This window comes from Salmo salar, chromosome ssa15 (genome assembly GCF_905237065.1).
Source record: "Salmo salar chromosome ssa15, Ssal_v3.1, whole genome shotgun sequence".
NCBI classification, from domain to species: domain Eukaryota; kingdom Metazoa; phylum Chordata; class Actinopteri; order Salmoniformes; family Salmonidae; genus Salmo; species Salmo salar.
The window spans coordinates 31910514-31926882 of record NC_059456.1 but is presented as its reverse complement, the minus strand read 5'-3'; the positions used below and the strand labels follow the sequence as shown (position 1 = coordinate 31926882).

General features: G+C 42.3%; 1 protein-coding gene across 2 annotated transcripts in view; it reads left to right on the top strand.

Moving 5' to 3' along the window:
- The first annotated feature begins 12730 nt into the window (after positions 1 to 12730).
- The window catches only part of LOC106571262 (5'-3' exoribonuclease 2), a 46186-nt gene continuing 42547 nt past the window's right edge, over positions 12731 to 16369 (top strand). For both annotated transcript variants that reach the window (XM_014144088.2, XM_014144086.2), the window contains exons 1-5: positions 12731 to 12987; positions 13505 to 13632; positions 13806 to 13917; positions 14040 to 14151; positions 14303 to 14361. In XM_014144088.2, the coding sequence (XP_013999563.1) occupies positions 12913 to 12987; positions 13505 to 13632; positions 13806 to 13917; positions 14040 to 14151; positions 14303 to 14361 (486 nt within the window). In that variant the 5' untranslated portion in view covers positions 12731 to 12912. The remainder of the gene's footprint in view (positions 12988 to 13504; positions 13633 to 13805; positions 13918 to 14039; positions 14152 to 14302; positions 14362 to 16369) is intronic.

Below are 16369 nucleotides of genomic sequence, written 5' to 3'. Positions count from 1 at the left end.
CTCCTGCTACAGACGTACACCATCCTCTCCTCCTACAGACCTACACCATCCTCTCCTGCTACAGACCTACACCATCCTCTCCTCCTCCAGACCTACACCATCCTCTCCTGCTACAGACCTACACCATCCTCTCCTGCTACAGACCTACACCATCCTCTCCTCCTACAGACCTACACCATCCTCTCCTGCTACAGACCTACACCATCCTCTCCTCCTCCAGACCTACACCATCCTCTCCTGCTACAGACCTACACCATCCTCTCCTCCTACACCATCCTCTCCTGCTACAGACCTACACCATCCTCTCCTGCTACAGACCTACACCATCCTCTCCTCCTACAGACCTACACCATCCTCTCCTCCTCCAGACCTACACCATCCTCTCCTCCTCCAGACCTACACCATCCTCTCCTCCTCCAGACCTACACCATCCTCTCCTCCTCCAGACCTACACCATCCTCTCCTCCTACAGACCTACACCACCCTCTCCTGCTACAGACCTACACCACCCTCTCCTCCTACAGACCTACACCATCCTCTCCTCCTCCAGACCTACACCATCCTCTCCTCCTACAGACCTACACCACCCTCTCCTCCTACAGACCTACACCATCCTCTCCTCCTCCAGACCTACACCATCCTCTCCTCCTACAGACCTACACCACCCTCTCCTGCTACAGACCTACACCACCCTCTCCTCCTACAGACCTACACCATCCTCTCCTCCTCCAGACCTACACCATCCTCTCCTGCTACAGACCTACACCATCCTCTCCTCCTACAGACCTACACCATCCTCTCCTCCTACACCATCCTCTCCTCCTCCAGACCTACACCATCCTCTCCTCCTACAGACCTACACCATCCTCTCCTGCTACAGACCTACACCATCCTCTCCTCCTACAGACCTACACCATCCTCTCCTCCTCCAGAACACCATCCTCTCCTCCTCCAGACCTACACCATCCTCTCCTCCTCCAGACCTACACCATCCTCTCCTGCTACAGACCTACACCACCCTCTCCTGCTACAGACCTACACCATCCTCTCCTCCTACAGACCTACACCATCCTCTCCTCCTCCAGACCTACACCATCCTCTCCTCCTCCAGACCTACACCATCCTCTCCTCCTACAGACCTACACCATCCTCTCCTCCTCCAGACCTACACCATCCTCTCCTCCTCCAGACCTACACCATCCTCTCCTGCTACAGACCTACACCATTCTCTCCTTCTACAGACCTACACCATCCTCTCCTGCTACAGACCTACACCATTCTCTCCTTCTACAGACCTACACCATCCTCTCGTTTCTACAGACCTACACCATCCTCTCCTGCTACAGACCTACACCATTCTCTCCTTCTACAGACCTACACCATCCTCTCGTTTCTACAGACCTACACCATCCTTTCCTCCTACAGACCTACACCATCCTCTCCTCCTCCAGACCTACACCATCCTCTCCTCCTTCAGACCTACACCATCCTTTCCTCCTTCAGACCTACACCATCCTTTCCTCCTACAGACCTACACCATCCTCTCCTCCTACAGACCTACACCATTCTCTCCTGATACAGACCTACACCATCCTCTCCTCCTACAGACCTACACCATCCTCTCCTGATACAGACCTACACCATCCTCTCCTGATACAGACCTACACCATCCTCTCCTCCTCCAGACCTACACCATCCTTTCCTCCTCCAGACCTACACCATCCTTTCCTCCTCCAGACCTACACCATCCTCTCCTGCTACAGACCTACACCATTCTCTCCTTCTACAGACCTACACCATCCTCTCCTGCTACAGACCTACACCATCCTCTCCTGCTACAGACCTATTGTACAGGTAACTGTGGCTAGAATGGGTCATTTGTGAAAAGAGCATAATTTCTTCTATTAACACATACTTTCTTTTTATGGATCTTCTTCTGATCCCTCCACATGATAACGTCAAGAAATGTTGGAATCCAAGCACTGTATTTAAGAATGTCATATGCAACAGTTTAGCATGTCTTACCCGTACAGTACTGTATATCTTGTTGCCATGGTAATGAAAAGTAGAATGTGATGTATTAAAAAGACTGATCATCGTATGTACCTGCACAAAGTTAACTTTCACCACTTCCTTGAAACTGAAAACATTAAAAAGAGTTGTTTTGTGCTAGTTGTTGTTCAAACAAAGCAGACTACAACTGCGGTGTGGGTCACAACGAAACATGGTTCTGGTGTGTGTCACAACGAAACATAGTTCTGGTGTGTGTCACAACGAAACATGGTTCTGGTGTGTGTCACAACGAAACATGGTTCTGGTGTGTGTCACAACGAAACATGGTTCTGGTGTGTGTCACAACGAAACATGGTTCTGGTGTGTGTCACAATGAAACATGGTTCTGGTGTGTGTCACAATGAAACATGGTTCTGGTGTGTGTCACAACGAAACATGGTTCTGGTGTGTGTCACAACGAAACATGGTTCTGGTGTGTGTCACAACGAAACATGGTTCTGGTGTGTGTCACAACGAAACATGGTTCTGGTGTGTGTCACAATGAAACATTGCCTATGGTTCTCTTTATCTAGGCGGAACAATGAGCAGAAACAGATGTGTGTAGACACGCTCAAAGGAGCTCAAGGCTCAAGACCCCATTGGAACCATGGACACATAAACTGATCTATTGTAATATTTGAATTCACACTGACCTTTTCAAGGGCAGGCATCCCGGCTCGCATCTCTGCTAATCAAAAGAAGCGAGGAGCAAGAAGCGATTAATAGTTGAATGAAAAACAGCTTGGAATAACATAGTAGAATAGACTGTATTGTATTTTCCACACTGAAATACAGATTATAGAAAGGTTCACTGAATTGTCCTTGCTACTTTGGTTACGCGTCGACTTGGTTTGTGTGTTCTGTGTTGAATAATAAGTACTGTAAAAGAAAAAGGTATAATGTGTGTGTGATCACTTCGGTATACTATTTTAGCAAGTTCATGGGTTATCAAAAGTCATGTTGAGAGATGCTTGAAAATGCCAGTCCTGTGTATTTGTGTTGACAACGTGTTAAGAATCAGGGATATTATTATTTGTTGTTGTTTTTACCACGACTGAAACTGTGAGATCATGGCCTAAATTTGAGGACTCAGTCCAAATACAATGCATGTACAGTTCTTTGTGAGGCTGCTCACTCTGGGAGGGTCTGATTCATTAAGTAATTGGTTTCGAGTTGTTTACATGAGTATTAAACCTATTCAGCAGCCTTTGAGAGGTGTATTGTCCAAATGTCTCTTGTTATGAATATAGAATGAGTTCATGGGGCAAAGTGAAGCCTTATTGGCAAAACACTGCACTCGACTGAATCCAGGTATTGGGCACTGCATTGCATTTCATTGAATCTAGTGTTACATGCTTTGTGGATTAAAAATATTTATATGTGCTCATTTTCCTATAACTCATAGTATGTGAGAACTGAATCTTCATCTTTCATTTATGACTAAAGGGATACTTAAGGATTATCTACTTCCCCAAAGTCAGATGAACTCGTAGACACCATTTTTATGTCTCTACTATGCAGATACCCATAGACTTCCAGTCATTGCCCTAATACTATTGGCTTACAAAACTAAATCTAAATTCCTTCATACTGGACACAGAGCCATAAAAATAGTTTGTGTTGATTTAGTTAAAAGTGTATTGCTATTGTCGTTTTGTACAATTTGAGGAATAATTGTTTATCTAGTTCTCCTTACATTTGTGTACTGTACACAGTTGTATTCAGACTTTTTCAGCGGAGGAACCATTTTTTCTGCCAGAATGTCTGGGGACCCCATTTTGACCCCAAGTATTTATATCAACAAACAACCTTCAATTCATTGCATTTTCATCTCAAGTCAAACTTAAATCAAACCAATAAATACATTTACTCAATAAAATTGTATTTTTCTAATTATATTTTAAAACAAATGTGTTTATATTGTCCCATACAATAATCTGTACTCTTTATGTTGTCCCCGCCCCCCAAAAAATGTCAGTATTATTTTTTTGCTGACCCCACAGTACTGACTTTTAATAACACTGGTGTACAGTTTGAAAAAATACTGACATTTTTAAGCTCAAGATTGATGGGTAACCTACCTGGTTTTACTTCCTGCTTTGCTCCTATGGGTACACTCGCAATGGTCACCTGTCCAACCATTATGCCATCATTGAATTGAGTGGGGATCCCCATTCTAGTCATTCTATTTCTATGCAACAAACCACACCTCCAAGACAACTCTGGTTTGGCTTCAGTCAAGGCCAATAGCATTTCTTAATGTGCAATCTTAAAAATTGGGCCAAATCAGGAAGTGCAGTCGCCCTTTAAGCCCTTAGCTCCTACAAGGAGCGTAGGACATTGACAAATGTCCTCCATCTCACTCAGTTCGGGGGCAAGTTTTTCCAGGTCTTACCAGTTAAAGCTGCTCGCAGACATTTCTGCCTGGACTTCTCTCCTCCAAGTGTTTTGGGTTTCTAGAAATTAGAAGGGAAAGGCCAAATCACAGAGGAGGCGAATGTGGACATGGTTCTAAACTATAGGATTGACATTCCACTGGTTACAATGACTGAGAAGAACCAGTGGAGGGCCCTCTCCCTCTGTCTGACATCAGTTTGGAAACGGTCTCCATGGCAATCCAAACCAGTTGGGTCACTGAGAGCAACACCACTGTGTTATTATCTAATGGAAATTATCAAAATTCTCTAGAACTTCGTCATCGACATGTTACTTTTTGCCTTTGTATTTTGACTGTGATATTTTGCTCATTTTTATTTTATTTTTAATTTTTTCACCTTTATTTAACCAGGTAGGCTAGTTGAGAACAAGTTCTCATTTACAATTGCAACCTGGCCAAGATAAAGCAAAGCAGTTTGAAACATACAACAACACAGAGTTACACATGGTGTAAAACAAACATACAGTCAATAATACAGTAATAAGGTCATAATAATAAGGTCATCTGTGAAGTACAAGTATCTCTGCCCTCTGTAAAGTGCATTATCAAGTGTTTTGTTGAAAGTACCAACATCGTTATGATTCTCTTGTTGATATAAATTGATCACCTCAAATCAAATTGTATTTGTCACATGCACCTAATACAACAGGTGTAGACTTTACTGTGAAGTGCTTACTTACGAGCCCTTTCCCAGCAATTTAGAGTTAAAAAGTATGACAAATTTGCTGAATAAAAAAAGAACATAGTAACACCATAAAATAACAGTAACGAGGCTGTATACACAGAGTACCAGTACCGATTCAATGTGCAGGGGTACGAGGTAGTCCAGGTAATATGTACATGTAGGTAGGGGTAAAAGTGACTAGGCAATCAGGATAGATAATAAACAGAATAAAGCAGTGTATGTGAAGAGTGTGAAAGTGTGTCTATGTGTGAGTAAGTGTGTGGTATCAATATACATCTGTGCGTGTGTGTGTGTTTTGTGTGTGCGAGCGTGTGTGTGTGTGTATGTGTGAATGTAGTATTTGTGAGTGTGTGGGTAGAGTGCAGTGGGTGGGTGTTTTGTATGTGCGAGCGTGTGTGTGTGTATGTGTGAATGTAGTATTTGTGAGTGTGTGGGTAGAGTGCAGTGGGTGGGTGTTTTGTATGTGCGAGCGTGTGTGTGTGTGTATGTGTGAATGTAGTATTTGTGAGTGTGTGGGTAGAGTGCAGTGGGTGGGTGTTTTGTATGTGCGAGCGTGTGTGTGTGTGTATGTGTGAATGTAGTATTTGTGAGTGTGTGGGTAGAGTGCAGTGGGTGGGTGTTTTGTATGTGCGAGCGTGTGTGTGTGTATGTGTGAATGTAGTATTTGTGAGTGTGTGGGTAGAGTGCAGTGGGTGGGTGTTTTGTATGTGCGAGCGTGTGTGTGTGTATGTGTGAATGTAGTATTTGTGAGTGTGTGGGTAGAGTGCAGTGGGTGGGTGTTTTGTATGTGCGAGCGTGTGTGTGTGTATGTGTGAATGTAGTATTTGTGAGTGTGTGGGTAGAGTGCAGTGGGTGTGCATAGAAACAGTGCAAGAGAGTCAGTGCAAAAACAAAAAAAAGGGGACAATACAAATAGTCTGGGTAGCCATTTGATTAACTGTTCAACAGTCTTATGGCTTGGGGGTAGAAGCTGTTCAAGAGCCTTTTGGTCCCAGACTTTGTTTTATCCCGGGGAAGAAATGTATATTTTAAAATCTATCTTAAAATGTGAATTCTAATTTATCACGTTTCTTTTTTTTTAGCGTATATGTGAGAAAACCTCTGTTGCCCCATAAGGCTGTGTTTACACAGGTATACCAATTCTGGTCTTTTGCCCAATTATTGGCAAAAGAGTTGATCTGATTGGTCAAAAGACCAATTAGCAAACAAATATCAGAATTGGGCTACCTGTGTAAACGCAACCTAATACTATCTGTCACTAACAGATTAAGTTATCCATGTTAGTTTGAACATCTAAAAAGCTGGACCAACCAAGCCTGGCCCCATGAAATATACATGACCTGAAATGCCTGAAGTGATTTGCATCATATTACCCCATTCCTCTCAGTGTGTGTCTGTCTCAGACACTCAGATCATTGGCTAAATCTTACTCTATCAAATTCCCTACAAAATGAATATTTATGGGATGGGAAATTGGAGTAGGCAAGTGTTTTCCATCAGTAGCTCTTTGTGGTAATAGCACTGTCTTGAAATCAGCCTGTTGATGTCTGAAGTAGAACAGCTGATGGACTTTTTCTTCTGAAGGAGGCCATGCAGAATAGAGGAGCCCCCATTTTCTATCTAAAATGTGTTGCTATTATCCTGGTGCAACACGTTATTATTATAACCCTAGATTCAGAGAAATAGTGTACTGCACTTTTACCACAAAATCTTGAATGATAATTCTACATTCATTTTCCAGTTACATCTGGATTATATTGTTTTGGTCTATCATCATCATCTTCTTCAAAATGTTGTTTATGTCTCAATTGCCTTAATCTTGACAAAAGATTACATAAATGCATGTTTTATATGTTACGAGTTGGCTACGGGACGCAAATTATAGAATGTTTCTTAAAACAGATGCATTTCCATTCAGAATAGAGATGAGAAGCACTATTATAATCATGGTATTCGTAGTTATTAATGGTAAATATGTACAAAATATATATGACAACGTTTCTCAAACCTGAATGAAAAGGGACCAATGCAATTCAAATATTAAAGGAAATATTGCAAAATGCCTGACCCATGCTAGCCCACAAACCAAAATTGATACTGGGTGCTCAATGACTAGACAAAATAAGGAATCCTCACATTGTGGATGTCCTATGGATATCTATCCATTCATAGACGGTATAGTCATACTATATATTCACGAATACGGTCTATTCATGAAGCTCCCGAAGGGAGCACTGAAGCTATTTTTAAAAGCAAATACTCGTGGCACGCGATACAGTTTTGGAAACATTATGGAACTTCACTTTCATATCAGCCATAATACAATTTCAATAAAAACAATAGGCTAAATTACTACACACCTTTTATAGGGTTACGGTTTCCACAATGCCATATTTCCATGTTACAGCGCTTGTTTATAGAAGACAGACAGAAGATAGAGGCGACTACCTGTGCTAATTACCTATCTGCGTCTCCGAACAAGTGCGCGTAACGGAACAAAAGGTGCCACAAACTTGTTGTTACTGAAAAGTGCTGTTGCATGCAATTGTGTTAAAACCGGTTAAGACAGTGTACAGCACTGGTGTAAAGTAACTAAGTAAAAATATGAAGATGTTTTTTGGGGTATCAGTACGTTACTATACTATTTATATTTTTTGACAACATTTTACTCCACTACATTCCTAAAGACCATATGCACTTTTTACTCCCATACATTTTCCATGACATCCAAAAGTACTCATTACATTTTGAAATGCTCAGGCAGGACAGCAAGAGTACCACAGTATGAGTCATAACACCCATAAAACCTAGCCATCAAACATGGAAATAGTTCCAATCGTTTTCCTTTTATATTTATAAAACTCGATTTAAATGGTTATCAAAACGTCACGCCAGGGTAAGCCTACATGAAGAACAGCCCTTATTTTAAGTGTTTCTAAAATTCCCTATGGGAAAAAAGGATGGTGGACATATGATTGGAACCATTTTCCTGTTTGAAGGCTAGGTTTTATGGGTATTATGACACCTCCACTGTGGGGTCCTATATGGTGCAATTCACGCACCTCTCCATATAACTCATTGTCCACATGGTCATAACTCACATACATTATGCTTTTTTACTAAAAAATGGTTGTATGAACTCAGGTCAGTGAGGCCTACAGGCCATGAATAGCAAATAGAAGTTCAAAACTTGTAATGTTCACAATAACTTAAGTTGATAAAAAGATTTAACACAACATTAGATGAAAATATATCTATATTATTATGGATTTATAATCAGCTACAATGGGGCAGTCATTTTGGAGCAGGAACACAGAATTAATAAACATGAAACAAACACAACAGGAGGGTTAACCAGCAACGCAGTTCTAAGAAAATCCCCCCAAAAAGTAAGAGATTAGAATAACAAATAATTAAAGAGCAGCAGTAAATAACAATAGTGGGTCTATATACAGGGGGTACAGGTACAGAGTCAATGTGTCAATGTGCGAGGGGCCGAGGTAATTATGTACATGTAGGTAGAGTTATTAAAGTGGCTATGCATAGATAATAACAGAGAGTAGCAGCAGCGTGTGTGTGTGGGGGGGTAGAAGGAGTTGTTCAGGAGTCTTATGGCTTGGGGGTAGAAGCTGTTTAGGAGCCTCTTGGACCTAGACTTGGCGCTCCGGTACCGCTTTCCGTACGGTAGTAGAGAGAACAGTCTATGACTAGGGTGGCTAGAGTCTTTGACAATTTTTAAGGCCTTCCTCTGACACCGCCTGGTATAGAGGTCCTGGATGGCAGGAAGCTTGGCCCCGGTGATGTACTGGGCAGTACGCACTACCCTCTGTAGTGCCTTGCGGTCAGAGGCCGAGCAGTTGCCATACCAGGCAGTGATGTAACCCGTCAGGATGCTCTCGATGGTGCAGCTGTAAAGCCTTTCGAGGATCTGAGGACCCATGCCACATCTTTTCAGTCTCCTGACGGGGAATAGGTTTTGTCGTTCCCTCGTCATGACTGTCTTGGTGTGCTTAGACCATGTTAGTTTGTTGGTGATGTGGACACCAAGGAAGCTCTCAACCTGCTCCACTACAGCCCCTTCGATGAGAATGGCGACGTGCTCGGTCCTCCTTTTCCTGTAGTCCACAATCATCTCCTTTGTCTTGATCACGTTGAGGGAGAGGTTGTTGTCCTTGCACCACATGGTCAGGTCTCTGACCTCCTCCCTATAGGCTGTCTCATCGTTGTCGGTGATCAGGCCTACCACTGTTGTATCATCAGCAAACTTACTGATGGTGTTGGAGTCGTGCCTGGCCGTTCAGTCATGAGTGAACAGGGAGTACAGGAAGGGACTGAGCACACACCCCTGAGGGGCCCCCGTGTTGAGGATCAGCATGGCGGATTTGTTGTTACCTACCCTTACCACCTGGGGTTGGCCTGTCAGGAAGTCCAGGATCCAGTTGCAGAGGGAGGTGTTTAGTCCCAGGGTCCTTAGCTTAGTGATGAGCTTTGAGGGCACTATGGTGTTGAATGTTGAGCTGTAGTCAATTAATAGCATTCTCACATAGGTGTTCCTTATGTCCAGGTGGGAAAGGGCAGTGTGGAGTGCAATAGAGATTGCATCATCTGTGGATCTGTTGGTGTGGTATACAAATTGGAGTGGGTCTAGGGTTTCTGGGATAATGGTGATGATGTGAGCCATGACCAGCCTTTCAAAGCATTTCAGGGCTACAGATGTGAGTGCTACGGGTCGGTAATCATTTAGGCAGGTTACCTTAGTGTTCTTTGGCACAGGGACTATGGTGGTCTGCTTGAAACATGTTGGTATTACAGACTCAGACAGGGAGAGGTTGAAAATGTCAGTGAAAACACTTGCTCAAAGTACACATCCTGGTAATCCGTCTGGCCCAGCGGCCTTGTGAATGCTGACCTGTTTAAAGGTCTTACTCACATTGGCTGCGGAGAACGTGATCACACAGTCGTCCGGAACAGCTGATGCTCTCATGCATGTTTCAGTGTTACTTGCCTCGAACTGAGCATAGAAGTTATTTAGCTCGTCTGGTAGGCTCGTGTCACTGGGCAGCTCTCAGCTGTGCTTCCCTTTGTAGTCTGTAATAGTTTGCAAGCCCTGCCACATCCTACGAGCGTCGGAGCCGGTGTAGTACAATTCGATCTTAGTCCTGTATTGACGCTTTGCCTGTTTGATGGTTCGTCGGAGGGCATAGCAGGATTTCTTGTCAGTTTCCGGGTTAGAGCCCCGCTCCTTGAAAGCGGCAGCTCTACCCTTTAGGTCCGCTCGAATGTTGCCTGTAATCCATGGCTCCTGGTTGGGGTAGGTACATACAGTCACCGTGGGGACGACTTACTCGATGCACTTATTGATAAAGTCAGTGACTGATGTGTGGTACTCCTCAATGCCATCGGAAGAATCCCGGAACATATTCCAGTTTGTGCTAGCAAAACAGTCCTGTAGTTTAGCATCTGCTTCATCTGAACACTTTTTTATAGACCGAGTCACTAGTGCTTCCTGCTTTAATTTTTGCTTGTAAGCAGGAATCAGGAGGATAGAGTTATGATCAGATTTGCCAAATGGAGGGTGAGGGAGAGCTTTGTAAGCGTCTCTGTGTGTGGAGTAAAGGTGGTCTAGCATTATTTTCCCTCTGGTTGCACATTTAACATGCTGATAGAAATTAGGTAAAACTGATTTCAGTTTCCCTGCTTTAAAGTCCCCGGCCACTAGGAGCGCCGCCTCTGGATGAGCATTTTCCTGTTTGCTTATGGCGGAATACAGCTCATTGAGTGCGATTTTAGTGCCAGATCGGTCTGTGGTGTTATGTAGACAGCTACAAAAATACAGATGAAAACTCTCTCGGTAGATAATGTGGTCTGCAGCTTATCATGAGATACTCTACTTCAGGCGACCAAAACCCTGAGACTTCCTTAGATATCGTGCACCAGCTGTTGTTTACAAATATGCATAGACCCCCGCCCCGTGTCTTACCAGAGGCTGCTGTTCTGTCCTGCAGATAGAGTGTATAACCAGCTGTATGTTCTTAATGTCATCGTTCAGCCACGACTCGGTGAAACATAAGATATTACAGTTTTTAATGTCCCGTTGTTAGGATATACGTGCTTTCAGTTCATCCCATTTATTTTCAGCAATTGAACGTTAGCTAGCAGAACGGAAAGCAAGGGCAGATTAGCCACTCGTCGCCTGATCCTCACAAGGGACCCTGATCTCTTTCCGCGAAACCTACGTTTCCTTTTCCAGCGAATCACAGGGATCTGGGCCTGGTCACGTGTCCATAGTATATCCCTCGCGTCCGACTCATTGAAGAATAACTCCTCATCCAATTTGAGGTGAGTAATCCCAGTTCTGATGTCCAGAAGCTCTTTTTGGTCGTAAGAAACGGTAGCAGCAACATTATTTACAAAACAAGTTACGAACAACGCGAAAAAACAAACAAAATAGCATGGTTGGTTAAGAGCCAATAAGACGGCAGCCCTACCCTCCGGCGCCATCTACTTCAAAAGTACTTGAACACAATCATGTCGGACTTACCACTTCCCAGTTTCCTATTTCCTTTTTCCCAATTTTACCAAGACAAATGATTATTCATGTTCTAAATCATTCAGTGGGGTCTCTCACGAACATTTCATTAAGAGTATATGCAAAAAGTCCGATTTCGTAACCTAATACATCCGATAATAAGGACCGAGCAATGTTGACGGAGAGGTACAGCTTTCTCACCCACAACTTTTGAGAATTTTACATTTTGTGGTGGTCGTCTTCGAAGTTGTTTCTGAGGGGTTGCAAAAAGAAAAATTTGCATGACAAGAGCTGAATTCATTGTAAAAGGCTTTGTCTCAATCCATATCTATCTTACCTCTATATTGTTTTCTGTCCAGCGGATTCGACAAGAGGGGTTCAATGGGAAAGTGAGCCTGTCAGGCAGCCTTCATTCTCACACAGCATCCAGTTTAGCCGACCAGATGCTGCACAATTTATTATTTTTGACCACTTATTTTCTCTGGTCTCCATTGAAATAAAAAGTATTTTAAAACCCTAATTTTGGCCATCCTACAAAGGTAAAAACAACTTTTGAACGGATTATGATAGAGGCATGATGTTTGGAATATTGGTTTTCTTAGAGGTTATTTAAACAATGAGCATTATTTGACCCATTGGTCAAAATGAGGTTTTGATTTGACAAATCCGTTTTTGACAATTACAACCAAACTATGGATAATCAAGCTAGCTAAAATCTTATTGGTTGAATAATTGTTCTGACTTCAAAAGTACTTGACCACAATCATGTTGGACTTACTTACTACTTTCCAGTTTCCTATTTCCCACGAGCACCTGAACCCAGCATAGCATGATAGATGAGTTTACCACTAGTAATTACCAGCTGGAGGGGCGTCCAGGTGGATATTTCCCAGTCATATGTTGTAAATAAATACTACCTTCTCACTTGGTTATGATCGCAGAATTTGAACGTTTCGGAATTGAGTAACCTCATCGGCCTTCTCGATGAGGTTTGAATTCGCGATGGGGGCGCTGTTCGACTCCTGTCCTGTACGCAATTGCTCCCGGAAGATGAAAACAGCAAAACCCGGAAATCAACCGTTACCATGAGCTTATTTGTTAACGCGTAGCTACCGAAACGGCTATTTCTACAGCCGTTTTTTAACTACATCATTTTAAATCTGTATAATAATTTATAGCTGTGTGTAGCGTATTGTAAAACTACGGGAGATGGGAGTCCCCGCATTTTTCCGTTGGTTGAGTCGGAAATATTCTACAATTGTTGTCCATTGTACTGAGGAGAGGGTATGTGTTTGTAGGCAGCTATCTACTGTGTTGCGTATTTAAGACCGTGTAATAATTGTGCCCTTTATTTCTTAGTACATCTAGCATGTACTAACCTTATTGCACTTTAGATATCAAAATAGTTCGTTTTCATCATTTTCTATTTTCAACGACATAGCTAGCAGAGCATATTATATAATTTGTCGATTGAATGAACAATGTATGGGCTGCACGCAGTTAGATAGCTAACGTTAGCTATGCTACTTGCAGTGATTGACACAGAAACTCGTGTGCAGAGCCTTGCTGCCTGTGTTGCGCAAGTGTCGAGTTTGTATTTTTTGGGTTTGCGAACAAGCAGAAGCGAGACAGCCCGCCAATATTTTGACTTGGCGTGTTACGGAATCTAATGCATGACCAAGTAACGTTAAATCTCGCTAACCACCTTATTTATATTAGTTGCGTCATTGCAACCGTACATAAACAGACGTGCATTTGACAATAGGAAGAATGTTTAATTATTTTTCCCTTTTACTCCTAGTCCAAGGAATGTAATGGGGTACGAATTCCTGTTGATACCAGCAAACCGAATCCAAATGAAGTGGAGTTTGACAATTTGTACTTGGACATGAATGGGATCATTCACCCCTGTACACATCCTGAAGACAAGTTAGTCTTACTAACATAATTAAATAGAATGTGACTTTGTCCCAAATGACACCCTATTCCCTTTATAGTGCATTACTTTTGACCAGGACCAATGGTATTGGTAGTACTCTTGTACATTACCTTGAATTGTGATGATAATGTAGTGTAAACCCTCAAACTCTTCACTTTCACAGGGCTGCACCCAAAAATGAAGATGAAATGATGGTTGCCATCTTTGAATACATGGATCGGCTCTTCAATATTGTGCGACCCAGAAGGGTTCTCTACATGGCTATTGATGGCGTGGTAAATTCTGCTGATTTCTTTTCATGAGAGAGTAACATTTTTCAATGAATCCCTATTTAGATTTTCTACAGTTCTGTACAAAACAATTTGTTATACATATGACCATGTTTATCTCTGAACAGGCCCCTCGCGCCAAAATGAACCAGCAGCGCTCCAGGCGATTCCGTGCTTCCAAGGAAGGAGTGGAACTGGTTGAGGAGAAATCCCGCATCCGAGAGGAGATCCTCGGGAGAGGTGCATATATTTTCAGAAGTTTTCTTATCCTTCCAATAGTCTTGAGATGGGAGTCTTTGTTAAACACTTATTTATTTACAAATATTTTCCATAACAGAATTGCATACTAAATATATATACAACTTTTTTCCCCCCCATCTTCACATTTTAGGAGGGTATCTTCCACCGGTTGAAATCAAGGAGAGATTTGACAGCAACTGTATCACCCCAGTAAGTATGAGGCTTTTTTTTAAGGCTGTGTTTCTGTCACCAATAGCTTAAAGTAACTGTTCAGTGAAAGTCTTACTTTTAAAAATGTAATATTCTATTAACGCCTACTCAGATAATGTTGTTGAGTCATCATACACTCGTATTTGTGGCCTAAGCATAAATTAGAGAAACACTTAAAAAAACAAAGTTAAAAGAAAAATGCTTGCTTTCCTCATAGAGGATGATGTCACCCTCCTGAGGATGACCTGACCAATCAGTGGTCTTCTTGCATGAATATACAGTACACGCCCACATCATTCTGTTGGGGTATGCCCACACCATTTTAATGCAGAAAAGTTGTATATGTGTGTACGTATGTTTGGACACATTTACTCAATCAAGGGTTTTTATTTTTACAGTTTTCTACATTGTAGAATAATAGTGAAGACAAATTATGAAATAACACATGGAATCATGTAGTAAAAAAAAAGTGTTAAACAAATCAAAATATGTTTTATATTTGATATTCTTCAAAGTAGCCACCCTTTGCTTTGATGACAGCTTTGCGTTCTCAACCAGCTTCATGAGGTAGTCACCTGGAAAGATTTTCCAGCAGTCATTGACGGAGTTCCCACACATGCTGAGCACTTGTTTGCTGCTTTTCCTTCACTCTGCGGTCCAACTCAACCCAAACCGTCTCAATTGGGTTGAGGCCAGGTCATCTGATGCAGCACTCCATCACTCTCCTTCTTGGTCAAATAGCCCTTACACAGCCTGGAGGTGAATTGGGTCATTGTCCTGTTGAAAAACAAATGATAGTCCAACTAAGCCAAAACCAGATGGGATGGCGCATTGCTGGAGGATGCTGTCATAGCCATGCTGGTTAAGAGTGCCTTAAATACTAAATAAATCACACAGCGTCACCAGCAAAGCACCATCACACCACCTCCTCCATGCTTCACGGTGGGAACCACATGCAAAGATCATCCGTTCACCTACTCTGTGTCTCACAATGACACAGTGTTTGGAACCAAAAATCTCAAATTTGGAATCATCAGACCAAAGGACAGATTTCCACCGGTCTAATGACCATTGCTCGTGTTTCTTGGTCCATGCAAGTCTCTTCTTCTTATTGGTGCCCTTTAGTTGTGGTTTCTTTGCAGCAATTCGACCATGAAGGCCTGATTCACACAGTCTCCTCTGAACAGTTGATGTTGATGTGTCGGTTACATGAACTCTGTGAAGCATTTATTTGGGCTGCAATTTGAGGCTGGTATCTCTAATGAACTTATCCTCTGTAGCAGAGGTATCTGGGTCTTCCTTTCCTGTGGCGGTCCTCATGAGAGCCAGTTTCATCATAGCGCTTGATGGTTTCTGCGACTGCACTTGAAGAAACTTTCAAAGTTCTTGACATTTTTTGTATTGACTGACCATGTCTTAAAGTAATGATGGACTGTAGTTTCTCTTTGCTTATTTGAGCTGTTCTTGCCATAATATGGACTTGGTCTTTTACCAAATAGGGCTGTCTTCTGTATACCACCCCTACCTTGTCACAACACAACTGATTGGCTCAAATGCATTAAGGAGGAAAGAATTTCCACAAAATAACGTTTAACCTCTTACATGTAGACGTTCCGCTAGCGGAACACCTGCTCCAATATCCAATGATGGGCGTGGCGCGAAATACAAAGTCCTCAAAAATCCCCAAACTTCAATTTTTCAAACATATGACTATTTTACACCATTTTAAAGACAAGACTCTCCTTTATCTAACCACACTGTCTGATTTCAAAAAGGCTTTACAGCGAATGCAAAACATTAGATTATGTCAGCAGAGTACCCAGCCAGAAATAATCAGACACCCATTTTTCAAGCTAGCATATGTCACATAAACCCAAACCACAGCTAAATGCAGCACTAACCTTTGATCTTCATCAGATGACACTCCTAGGACATTATGTTATACAATACATGCATGTTTTGTTCAATCAAGTTCATATTTATATCAAAAAACAGCTTTTTACATTAG